The following is a 13,458-nucleotide window of genomic DNA, read 5'->3' as shown; positions in this document are numbered from 1 at the left end:
CCTTCAGTTCAGGTCATGATCTCAGGGTCTGAGAGGATCCCCCCCACCCCGTCGGACTCCCTGCTCAGTGGGGAGCCTGCTTCTCCTCTCCTTCTGTCCCCTACCCGCCCCCTCCCCATTTGTGCTCTCTCTGAAATAAATAAAAAATCTTTTAAAAAAATTTGAGAGACAGAGCGTGCATGCACAAGCAGGGGGTGGGGTAGGGATGGGGTGGGGAGGAGCAGAGGGAGAAGCAGACACCCTGTTGAGCAAGGAGCCCCATGTGGGCCTCGATCCCAGGACACTGAGATCATGACCTGAGCCAAAGGCAGACAGTTGACCAACTGAGCCACTCAGGCACCCCAAATAAAATATTAAAAAAAAAAAAAAAAAAAAAAAAAGGAAAGAAAAAGCCAGCAAAAGTTAGTCATCTCTGATGAAAGAATTCCAGTGAACTGGGAGCCACCGGGACTAATCCTCCAGCCAGTACCTCACTTACCAAATGCAGCCACCATGAAAAGACAGTGCATAAAAATTACCAGACTAGATTGTATAACATCTGAGTGGTGTACGAATGTTTAAATCCATATGCTTTAAAGAGCATTATTTGTATTAGGCTCATTTCCAAATTATAAGTAATTGTTTTTTCTGCCTGTACCTTTACTTAGAAAAATTCTACTTGATATAAATATACCAACCAAACATAAATAATGCTGACTCACCAAATGATATCAGTTATTTCCTTTGATTCTTAACTTACTACTTACAAAGCAGATTTTAAAAAATTCTTGATTCTGAGGTCCAAAGCATAATCAAATAGGTAAGTTGATATAGTGGGAGAGAACTACTTGACACAGCTTTTGTCTCTGAGATTCTTGAATTTGGGCAGGCATCAGAATCACCATTCTGACCTACTCAATGAGAATCTCTGGGGATTGGAGTCAATATGTATTTTAAAAAATTCCTGGATGAGGGCACCTGGGTGGCTCAGTCAGTTAAACATCCGGCTCGTGATTTCGGCTCAGATCATGATCTCAGCATTGTGAGACTGAGCTCCATGTCAGGCTTTATGCTGGGCGTGGTGTCTGCTTAAGATTCTCTTTCTCCCTCTCCCGCTGACCCTTACCCCTCTCTAAAAATACATATATACATACATACCTGGGTGATTCAAATGCAAAAAGTTGAAGACCACCAATAAGGAGGATTATTGTGACAGCAGGCTGGACTATAAAATCAGGTTTAAAAGCTTATCTGACTCTAGATAATAGAATTCTGGAACCCTAACAACTTACTAAATCACAGAACTAAATACACTAGGAAACCACAGACCAATACCTTTTAGGAGCACTGACATAAATTCTTAACAAAATACTTGCTGAATACAAGATTTAATAGGAGTTATTCACTGTAACCAAACAGGATTTAGTCCAGGAATGCAAGGTTGTTTTAATACTAAAAAATGAATAAATATAATCACAGGCTAAAGGACAAAACCACATAATCATGTCAAGACATTCAGAAAAAGCATCAGCAAAATTCAATATTTATTCATGACAAAAACTCTCAACAAACTCAGAATAGAAGAATCAGATCTTAGAGTGAGAAAGTACTTCAGAATAAATGCAAGACAGGGCTCCCAGATTACTAACAATGTTTCAACAACCTTTAAAAATGGTTTCTTCCTATCCTAAAATTAATATAAAAACTGAAAAATATATATAAAATTTAAAAATAAAAGTTCGTTAATATTAAAATGTCAGAGACATAAGGAGTAGATAACTTTTTTAATTGTCCCAGTTCTTTCAAGTTTGTTAGGGAGACCTCAATTCACAAAATTCATTATCTAGATTCTTAATAGTCTTTCAAAAGGCATCAAAAGGATTCCAAAGGACCATTTAGGTATTTATTCTATGGCCTTACATATTTCCCTATTTCTTGCATTCAGATGGCAGAGTAGAGAACCTGGTAGGCATACAATTACCTAGTAGAGAGCAGAATGATGAGATTATAGTAAAGACTGCCATCTCATTCTCCCTATTCCTAAAGATCTCCATATGCCACAGTCCCTCCACTTGTCACCCACACGCAGCCTCCCCACCTCAATTATCCCTCCATATAAGACCACAGCTGCCTAAAAAGAGGAAGGAGACAAGTGATAGGGTCTTTATAGAACATACTCAACCCACACAAATAGCCTTAGCTTCTCCATGCATGTCCTTTCTCAAGGGCACTCATCAGTATGCTGTGACCTACCAGCAGATCTTATGGCCATGTTGTTTAAAGCTAGGACTCTAGCTCTCAAGATCCTTCCCTAACTCCCACTGTGAACTTCATTTTCAACACTTCCTATGGAGGAATAGGGCCTTCCACTGCCACTCCTTAGTAATCCCAAGACTTCAGAAAACTGAAAATAAAAAGCAGAAGCTCTCCCTCCTCCAAATTTCAAAACCATCACCACTTCTGCCTCGGAGAACTGCTGTCAAGAAAAGAGACATCACATTGAGGAATGTCTCTGAGGAAACTCAGGAAAATATGAGGAAATACTGGTTAATCTTAATTAAGCTGCCTTGCTCATTTTTTGACTTATTGACATTGGTAACTGTGGTGCTTCTGTACCACAATGGTGGAAATGAGTAATTGTGACAGAAACCATACAGCCCATAAAAACAACAACAACAAACAAACAAACATACAGCCCACAAAGTCTGAAATATTTACCAGCTGGCCCTTTAAAGAAAATGTTTGCTGACACCTGGTCTTGATAATCAGGAGAAAAGAGTCACTTATGGTGTTACTGGGGGCTATTTCAAACTATGTACTAGAAGTTTCACATATGAATAAATGATGATAACTTGCCCAGCCTGAAACAGGGAGTCAATTTGTACCTCAGTTCCGATGAACGTAGGACGAATATACAGACTAGCAGATGTTGAATATGGGACCCATTCTTGATCCAATTTCACAAGCTGTTTAATACACTCTAAAAGCTCTTCTTTGTCAAATACCTGAAAGAACGGAAATCATAATGAATAGTGTTTTTCCTTCACTGTAGCAATAAGAAATGATCCTCATGAAAGCTTTAGACTGTTAAAAAAGCAGTAATAATAAAAAACAAATTTTTTTCTGTGATTTTTTTTTTCTCTAAAATTATGGTGGGATGATGGATTATCTCCATAGAAGAAAGAAAATATTTGATCCTTTCCCTTTACCACAGCAAATATCAACTATAGCTGGATTATACATTTAAACGTGATAAAACATTAAGACTTTTATAAAGTAAAAATTTTTTTAAAACTTTGGTCACCTTAAAGTAGAAAAGAGTTGGTTTTTTTTTTTTTTTTAAGATTTATTTACTTGAGAGAGGGGGAGCTTGTGCGAGACCATTGGGAAGGGGAAGTGTGAGAGGGAGAGAGGGTCCTTAAGCAGACTCTGCACTAAGAAGCAACAAATTGGGTGAAGTTACTTCCAACACATAACTAATCAAGGATCATTAACTGGAATATGTTAAGATAGTGAGAAAGACACAGATGATCCAACAAGAAAATGGGCAAAGAGCAGTTTATTTCGAAGGAGAAAAAGGTTTTCATATACTAGATAAGTGACAGTTTGTAAAATAAGTCGCTTCTACTCACTTAACAGGGCAAAGAAATGTACTTTCAGAAATGTATGTCAAGGGTTATCCAAAGTTGAAACGAGTCAGAAACACACATCCGAGTACAACTCATGACATCAAGAATTGGCTACTTAAATGAGAACTTACAACAGCAATCACAGCACATATAGAAATTGAGATCGCCAATCATATAGGACACATCATCACCCTAAGTCATTGAAGATTTAGTGGAAATAGAACTTGACTAGGAATTAAGAAGACTTGCACCCAATTTCTTGCTTTACTCCTTTACTCTCTTACTTCTTCCTTTACTCTGTGGAAGAAGTAATTTAAATTCTCAGGGCTTGAGTTTTCTTCTAGGTACAAAGGTGCTACTAAGATGTTTAACACATACTTTTTTTTTTTTAGACATACCTTCTTGAAGCTTACATTAGTTAGTTATGACTAAACAGGGAAGGAATGTAAAACCACATCACACAGTTTATGGCAGAGCTTATGTCCAAAAGATGTTACTTCCCTTTCCTTCTGTCCCCACTTTAAAGTACTTCCTGGTAATTTGTCTGTAATGGCACAAGAGTGAAACTAGTCCAAAGAACTTACCTTCGTTTTCCTTCTGGTACTTTATTATGGCCTCGGAAGGAAGTGGGTGAAACATGGGTTACAAAAATAGGGAGGAAAAGGAAAAACCTGGCTAAAAAGGAATAGTTACTTGGGCTTCTTCAAAGCACAGCTTGGGCTACGTTCCTGAAAGTTAGGCACACAGGATTTGTAAAAGAAGAAAAAGACTCCTTTGGTTCACAAAGGCAGACTGGTCATGTCTCAGGGAAGGGAAATAATCTAAGACACCTCCTACCTAGACGTGAGCCTTAGGATCTAAATCTAACCCACCGTATAATGAATTCTGCTCTTTAACAATGTTATGGACAGTAACCAATGGCATGAAAAACCATTTTGATGTCTTTTTATTAAATAAGCTGGGGGCAAAGTATCAAAATAATTAAATTACTGCAAACTTGCTAGTGTCCAAAGCAATTAGGCAAAATACTCCCAAAATATCTGCATGGCACACCATATTTTCCACTTCACATATTATAAATTTCATAGGGTCTTCAGATTTTACTTATTTTAGTTTGAGGTATAGTTTTCTTCCTTATCCTATTATGTCCTATATACACATTAATCCTCCCCTCCCCCCCACACACACCTAGACATTCATGAAGAAAGACTGTGGAATTGCCAAGTGGTATTGGTTATTTCCTTGTATTTTTACCTCACTGATTACAAAGTAGATAAGAAGTAACTTAAATGTTCATATGGTTTGTACTGAGTATTGATCTCACTACAGTTGACCCTTGACCACATGGGTCCATTTGCATGTAGATTTTTTTTTTTAATATAGTGCAGTAGTATAACTGTATTTTCTCTTTGTGATTCTCTTATTAACACTTCCTTTACTCTAGCTTACTCTAAGAACCAAGTCTCTATAATACAAAATATGTGTTAATCAACTGTTTGTGTTTTGGTAAGGCTTGCAGAAAACAGTAGGCTCTTAGCTTAGTTTTTAGGGAATCAGAAGTTGTTACAAACAGATTTTCAATTCCCTGGAGGTCAGCGCTCCTAAATCCTGCATTGTTCAACTGTATTCAGCAATGATCTGTTTTGAGGTAAATTCAGTGACCCCCATTACATCAAGAGAAACACAAAAGAAACTCCTAAACTTACATACCGGCAAAGTGGCTCTCAGAGCAGATCGGTGCATTCTATCCATGTTGAGGTCTGGACGAAACAGGCGAATTTTATTATCTACTCCTCGAAATGCCTTCAATCCTTCAAATAACTAAAGATAAAAAGAGAAATAAATCTCAGGGGATAACTAAATGAAAACAATCTCTGTGTTTAAAGATTGACTTTTTATGGGCACCCATTATCTTCATCATGTCAAGCTGTTGCATAAACCGAAGATCGCTAAATCTAGAAAAGCCAACAGTTGACAGCCTGGGTCTTATAGCTGGCTAAAAAGAAGTTCTTTTAGTACCAAAATCTGATAGGAATTTAAAGTTATCCTTGACTTAGCAGGAGCCATATTGCCAAATGACACCTCAATGGAGGTGGGAAGAAAACCTCTCCAATCACACAATATGGGCTAACTGCCCAGATAGTGAAAATGGAAGCGAAGAATCCACGGCACCCTGCCCTAAATACCCATGCATTCTTTCATTTAATCTGGCTCATTCAAACTCTGGATAGTAGATAATCTAGATGTGACCAGGGCTGGTTTAGCCCCCAAATCACAGAAACTAAGCAGCTCAAGACCTTCCTATGTTAGAGGCATGCCACTTTTCTCAAAATGCCCCCTACCCCCATGACACAAACCACTAGGCATGAAGGTTAAAAGATTCTGAAGTAGCCACATACTGATATACACAGAGAAAAGAGAAAAATCAATTTTAGTGGGAAATTTTAACACTGGCTCTCTATATATCTCCCAGAACAAACAGGCTGAAACTCAGTAAAGATATGGAAAATTTAAACAACAGGAACAACAAACTAACCTAGTGGACATACAGAACCCTGCACATAACACCTGCAGAATGTGTGCTCTTTTCACATATTTTCTAACCATAAATAAGAAATCAGTATCAGTAACAGAACTACAAAGTGTCAACATTTTGGAAAAGAGGAAATTCATCATTAAATAGAGTATGAGTCAAGAAAAATAATAGAAATTAGAAAATTTTTGAACTGAATAATAGGCCTTTAGAAGCTTATAGCCTTAAAACTCAGCTCACATGAGAAAAGAAATCAATCATGTAGCACAATTTCAAGGCACTACATTAGATTTAAGTGCAAATATCTAACTTATTAAATGTATCCAGAGTAAAGCCTCAGTTAAAAGAGAAGGTTGTCAGATTGGACCCAGTAGAGAACATGTGAAACACACCTGAAACAAAAAGACATAGAAAGCAAAATGTCACACAAATTCTTTCTAATATAAAGCTGTGAGGCTATATTATTAATACAAAACTAAATTTTAATTCAAGAAGCATTACTGGAGATTAAAGAAAGTAATTCATTGGGTTCCATTTACTTCACTTTAATTTTAAAATTGTATGCACCTCATGTAGGTTCAAATATATGTAAAAATTATATGATTATCTCATTAAGTAACACAGATGCAAAATTATACAAAAGGTAACAGAGCCTGACAAAGTTGGATTTATCTCAGGAGCAGAGGTTAACATTAGAAAAATCAATTAATGAGATTCATTATGTTAACAGCTTAGATAATTTAAAAAAACTATATGATCATCTCATTAGATATATAATAAATGCAACTGATGAAGCTAAACATTCATTTGAGATTTTTAAGTTTCCCAGATAAGAAGGAAACTTTGGTAAGTGATAAATATCTACAATGAACTCACAGCAAACATTACGTTTAATGATGAAATTTAAGCTTTCCTTTTCAGAGTGGGGGTATAATAAATTGCCTATGACTACTGTAATTCAATACTATACAAGTATAATAAGGCAAATATATCAAATCATCAGATAAAAAGCATTAGGTTGAAAAGAAAAAATAAAACTGTCATAGATGATGAAACATAGATAAGACTAAATATGTAGAAAACCCAGAAAAATCAACATACTGTTTTGAAATTATTTGTTTAGGCAAGGTAACCAAATGCAAAATTGTATTCCGATGTAACAGCAATAGAAAGTAAAGACACTATTTATGATAGAATTGAGAGAGGAACATTTGGGGGCAGTGAGGGCCTAAAAGAAGACCCATAAGGACAATATAAAACTTTATCAAGTCATTAGAGACCTAACTAAATGCAGAAAGCAATCACATACCCATGGATCCAAAGACTCAATATCATAAAGGTGTTTATTCTCCCAAATTGATGTATATATTCAATGTAATCCAAATGGAAATCACATCAGGGATTCTATTTTCCTTTAATAAACTAAATTACAGAAGTTAATTGGCATGATAAACCGAGTTTAAGAGTTATAAGGAAAAGCAAATGGCTGAGAACATGCAAAGCACTGTTGAAAGGCAAAATAATGGATGCCTGGGTAGCTCAATGGTTAAGCCTTTGGCTCATGGCATAATCCCAGAGTCCCAGGATCAAGTCCCACATCGGTCACCCTGCATGGAGCCTGCTTCTCCCTCTGCCTGTGTCTCTGCCTCTCTCTGTGTCTCTCATGAATAAATAAAATCTTTAAGAAAGATAAAATAGGACTTGTTCCAGACAGACATCAAGACTTAATGATTTGGAAATTAAGACAGTGTGGCATTTGTGCAAATAGACAAGTAAAACAACAGAACAGAGATCCAGATAGACCATGCAATGGGAAATGGAGATCCAGAAGCAGATCCATATATATGTAATAGAAGTGGCATGGCATATGAGAGGAAAAAGAACAGTCCTTTAAAAAAAAAAAAAGAAAGAAAAATTTGAGAGAGAAACAGTGCCTATGTGCACCTGCACGCACGCACGCGCGCGCGCGCACACACACACGCTTGTGTGGGAGCAGGGGTAAAGGGAGAGGGAGAAAAAAAAAAATCCCAAACAGACTCTGCACTGAGCTCAGAGCCTGATGCAGGCCCCAATCTCATGACCCTGAGATCACCCACCTGAGCTGAAACCAAGAGTCAGTCACTTAACCGTCTACAACACCCAGCCCCCACCAAAGAACAGTCCTTTTAAATGGTGCTGGAACAACAGGGTATCCACTGGGAGAAAAAAAAAAAATCAAACTGGATTTCTACTTCATATAAAAATCACCTTCTAGGAGTAAAGACCTCACTGTGAAAGACAAAAATCAATAAATATAGAAAGACACCTTTAGGGATCCCTGGGTGGCGCAGCGGTTTAGCGCCTGCCTTTGGCCCAGGGCGCCATCCTGGAGACCCGGGATCGAATCCCACGTCGGGCTCCCGGTGCATGGAGCCTGCTTCTCCCTCTGCCTATGTCTCTGCCTCTCTCTCTCTCTCTCTCTCTCTCTCTGACTATCATAAATAAATAAAAATTAAAAAAAATAAAAATAAAAAATAAATAAATAACTTTAAAAAAAAAAAAAGAAAGACACCTTTATAATCTCAGGGTATGAAAAGAATCTTTGTTCAAAGATCGTGTTTAAGATGCAAAACTACCAAATAAAAAGCAAAGACTGATAAATTCAACTTAAAATTTAAATGCATTTCTTGTCATCAAAAAATTACAGAGTAAAAGAACAGAGTAAAAGAAGATACTTAAAATACTCAAAATATATAAAGCACTTCTAGAAATAAAAAAGATTTAAATAAGATATCCAATTGCCCAATAAATATATGAAAAGGTGTTCAACCTCTCAGAGTAAGTGGAAATTAATATCACAATAATCAGATGCCATTATACAAAAGTAGCTAAAATCTTAAAATAATGACTATATTAGGAATTGACAAAGTTTTGGAACCATAAAAATATTTATTCATGGCTGCTGGGTATAAAAATTGGTAAAACCACTATGGAAAATAGTTTCCTTTACCTTGTAAAATTGAAGATACGTATGATGACAAGCAGCACTATTCCTTGGTATATCCTTATACACTATTTCTCAAATCTTTTGGTATCGGGAGGTTTTTAAATTTTTAAAAATTATGAAGGCCCCAAAAAGCTTTTATATGTGCAGTTATTCAATCAATAATTACCATATTAGAAATTAGAAGGGAGCCATTTAAATTTATTTAACAATAATGAACCATGATGTGTTAACATATTTTAATGAAAAATATCTGTATTTTCCAAAAGGATTATTGTTAAGTGCAGCAGTTTTTACTACTGCAAATCTTTAACGTGTGGCTTAATGAAAGACACTGGATTCTTGTATCTGCTTTCGCATTCAATCTCTTGCGGTATATTGTTTTGAAGTCCAAAAAGAAAACTCCAATCTCACGGAGATATGCAGTTGAGAGAGGGAGAAGTATTGCTGACAGCCTTTTCAGGTAACTGTGGTTTCTTCTCTGCTACCACTTCAAAAATTGACAAGTGGTCACCTGAAGGTTAGATGCAATGTGGAATTTGAAACACTATCAATGAAGTTTCATAGTGTTAATTTAGTAAAATCCAATAGTGTATCAGAGTTCAACTGGAGAAGCAGAACAGGAGATACATATATTATATTATTACCAGATTATAAGAAATTGGCCAATGTGATTTATTATAAGGAACTGGCTGAGCAAGTCTGAAATCTGGAAGACAGGCCAACAGGGAGAGAAGATGACAAGCAGGCTGGGACCCGCAGGCATGAGCTGCACCTCATTCACAAGGGGCAGTCAGAAAGGGAGACACAAAGTGAAAGAAAGCTAAGTCTAACTATGTGTGGAATCTCTTACCTCACAGAAATCCTAAGGTCAGGCTCACCCAGAAAAATTATCCTTTTAAGTTTAAGTCAGCTGATTAGAGAGACTTCAATCATATCTACAAAATTCTACACAGCACCAAGATCGGCATTTGATTGAATACCTAGAAGAAGGTTATGTGTATTCAGTAAAATGGTCATGCCTCCCTCTGTCCTCCATCAGTCACAAGAGTGTCTTGTAGGTGTTCTAACTAGAAGGAGACTAAAAATTCAATTCTGGGGACTGCAGATCAGACAGCCAAATTGACACAGCAGAAGCCATCACAGTCTGTCTTGCATTTTTTTTTTTAATTTTATGTATTCATGAGAAACACAGAGAGGCAGAGACACAGAGAGAGAAGCAGGCTTCTCACAGGGAGCCCAATGCAGGACTTGATCTCAGGACACTGGGATCATGACTGAAGCCGAAGACAGAGGCTCAACCTCTGAGCCACCCAGGCATCCCTGTCTTGCATTTTGAATGGGTCTTAACTCCTGCATAAATTTGTAATGCCACGCAATAATTATTCGGAAGACACTGGTTCAAGTTATACAGATCTTCCAAAGGTTAATACTTTTTTTTAAACAACTCTGTTAATATTACCACTAACATCATTAAAAAAAACTCTTTAATAGTGCAAAGGCTCAAGCTTGTGGTGGCAGATACAAATTTTCCAAAATTCTAATTTTTACTTGAAAGCTAGAGTTTTATCAGTGGCAACAAATATAGTCCATTGTGTTGCTTGAAGTGGCAGGCTCACTTCATTTGCTTTCAAGAAAAACAGCTGAAAATGTCCAAGTCTGAATAACTATAGTTCGTTCTTTCTAGTAAAATGGTTCTAGGTGAAAAAAAGCAGCCGATTCAGTCCACAACACACAATTACTTTTCCCTGAGACAACTGTAGTAGTACTTAAGAGTATAGAAGTGCTTTAGGCAAAGTTGCTATCTCATTACACAGATTAAAATGACATTTACTCGAGTCAAAATTTAATAAAATTAATAATTATTGCCATTTCACCAAGAACATTCTTAAGTAAAGCTGACACTCCTTATACTATAACACTTGGCACTAAAGAATATGATAGCTAACTAGCAGAAGAAGCTGGTGTCAGAGCCTTACTGCAAACGTCAACACATAGTGAAAAAGAAAAACAAGGTCTTGGTATTAACGTGAAGCGTTTTAGCCTTGCCAACCTCTCGAAAGGAGGCCTAGGGGCACGTGAACCAAACTTTGAGAACTGCTTAAAGAAACTTATAAACAAGTTCACCAGCATACTATGTACAAGAATGTTCACAGAAAAAAACTGCCCAAATGTCCATCAACAATAAACTGAATATATTCACATAACGGCGTATAAGGAATACATCAATGCGGTCCCTACCACTCTTAGAACTAGGCAACTGGGGCCTCTTCCCTGAGCTCCACACTTTAGAAGGCCTCTCACCTCTGCCTTCCTCCAGCTGTGAACTTTCCTTGGGGCAAGTAGTCATCTGGACCTAGGTTCCTTTTTTAGACCAGGCTCCAAGTATCCACTTCCATAGAATTCCTGCCCAAATGGCCCTGATCCCATTTTCAGAGCCTGAATGACTCTCCTTAGGTTCATCCCACTAAAAACAGGTAGTATCACTGGTGTGCCTGACCAGCAGATGGCCAAGGGTCATCTGTTTACAGATGGTGTGGGCATCCACATGTGTGTGAGGCTCCTTGTGGTACAGGATGGAGCCAGGGCAGGAAGAGAGACAGTGGGTAGACCACGGCGTCTCTGTTTGCACTTTTGTCCCAGGCCCTACAGATGTTTGTGCTCGTTCTGGATGAATAGATCTTACACAATATTGAGCTCAAACAATAGGTGCACACACACGATACAGTTCCATTTACAAAAAGTTTCAAAAAGAGGCAAAGCTATAGTGTTAGAGATATTTATAACCTAAAAAGAAAAGCATGGGGTGCCTGGGTGGCTCAGTCAGTTAAGCATCTGTCTTCAGCTTGGGTCATGATCCCAGGGTCCTGGGATCGAGCCCTGCATCAGGCTTCCTGCTCCGCAGGGAGCCTGCTTCTCCCTCTGCCATTCCCCCTGCTTCTGCTGTCAAATAAATAAAATCTTTTTTAAAAAATTGAAAAAGAAAATCAAAGAAAGATTATCACAAAAGTAAAGGCAATGGTTGCCAGTAGATACAGGATTTAGGATGTGGAAGGAACACATGAAACCTTCTGGGATGTTCAAGTGTACTATTTCTATATCTAGATGGTAGCTCTATGAGCACTCATTTGTAAGTATTCATTAAATAATAGTATATATGTTATCCATTTTTATCAAATTATGTTTTATTTGAGTATTTCAACTGGAAAATTAACTATTATCAAGTTTCATATTTTATCCAAGTTCCCTACTCTTGGTTCATTTTTCACTATTTGAAATCTTCACAACTATTAAAAAATATTTTCATAATTAATAAAAACAACATGTAGTTGCAGATTTCGAAATAAAGCACTCTAAAATCAGTAGAGCTGATGAGTGGAGGAGAACAGATTTTAAGAAGACTGCTCATGGGGCAGCCCGGGTGGCTCAGCGGTTTAGCGCCGCCTTCAGCCCAGGGTGTGATCCTGGAGTCCTGGGATTAAGTCCCATGTCAGGCTCCCTGCATGGAGCCTGGTTCTCCCTCTGCCTGTGTCTCTGCCTCTCTGTGTCTCTCATGAATAAATAAATATTTTTTAAAAAAGATTGCTCATATACTCACTTTGAGATTTAAAAAATACAGTTACAACTGTTACTGAACTTAAACTCAGGTTGGCATCCAATAAAGTAGCATCCATAAATGGGTCAGTATAAGAGAAACCGTCATAGGTTTGAAAAAGCCTGAATGAGCGTTTTGAATACATTTGGGAAGAAAATTTTTGTAATAAAGTATCTGCCTATTAGTGGGGCGTTAAAAGATTTTTTAAAAATTACTGAGGGGCACCTGGGGGCCTCAATCAGTTAAACATCTGCCTTTGGCTCAGGTTGTGATCCCAGGGTCCTGGAATCAAGTCCCACATCAGGCCCCCAACTCAGCAGAGAGCCTGCTTCTCCCTCTGCCTCTGCAGCTCCCCCTGCTTGTGCTCTGTCATATAAATAAATAAAATTAAAAAAAAAATTGAGGATGAGCTCATGGCTAGTTTGCTTGTCATCCAATCCTGAGCACACTGCACAGTTCCAGGGAACCAAGCAGGCACTCAACATCCCTTGAACAAGTAAGTAAATAGAAAAGTGAAAGAATATGCCTCAGAAAATTCCAAGATTCATTTTCTCTGCATAAGGCAATCACACTTCCTAAATTCCTACGTCAATATCCTAATATTTTGCCTGCTAAACCTAAGAGCCCATCTGATAAAAAAGCAAATTAAATGCATTCCTCTATCTTCCCATTTATCACTGATACATATCACAAGACTATATTTCCAACAATAGTCACACAATATTTTCAGTCCTTCATG

At 37.5% G+C, this 13,458-nt stretch overlaps 1 protein-coding gene across 3 annotated transcripts in view; it reads right to left on the bottom strand.

Moving 5' to 3' along the window:
* BCAT1 (branched chain amino acid transaminase 1) overlaps positions 1-13,458 on the bottom strand; it is a 101,208-nt gene that overhangs the window by 39,640 nt on the left and 48,110 nt on the right. For all 3 annotated transcript variants that reach the window (XM_077870721.1, XM_077870720.1, XM_077870722.1), the window contains exons 4-5: positions 5,319-5,429; positions 2,865-2,984 (exon numbers count right to left, since the gene is read on the bottom strand). In XM_077870721.1, coding sequence (XP_077726847.1) covers positions 2,865-2,984; positions 5,319-5,429 — 231 coding nt within the window. The remainder of the gene's footprint in view (positions 1-2,864; positions 2,985-5,318; positions 5,430-13,458) is intronic.

This window comes from Canis aureus, chromosome 25 (genome assembly GCF_053574225.1).
Source record: "Canis aureus isolate CA01 chromosome 25, VMU_Caureus_v.1.0, whole genome shotgun sequence".
Classification (NCBI taxonomy): Eukaryota; Metazoa; Chordata; class Mammalia; order Carnivora; family Canidae; genus Canis; species Canis aureus.
Note: the sequence above shows the minus strand (reverse complement) of the source record. Positions and strands in the feature narration are given on the sequence as shown.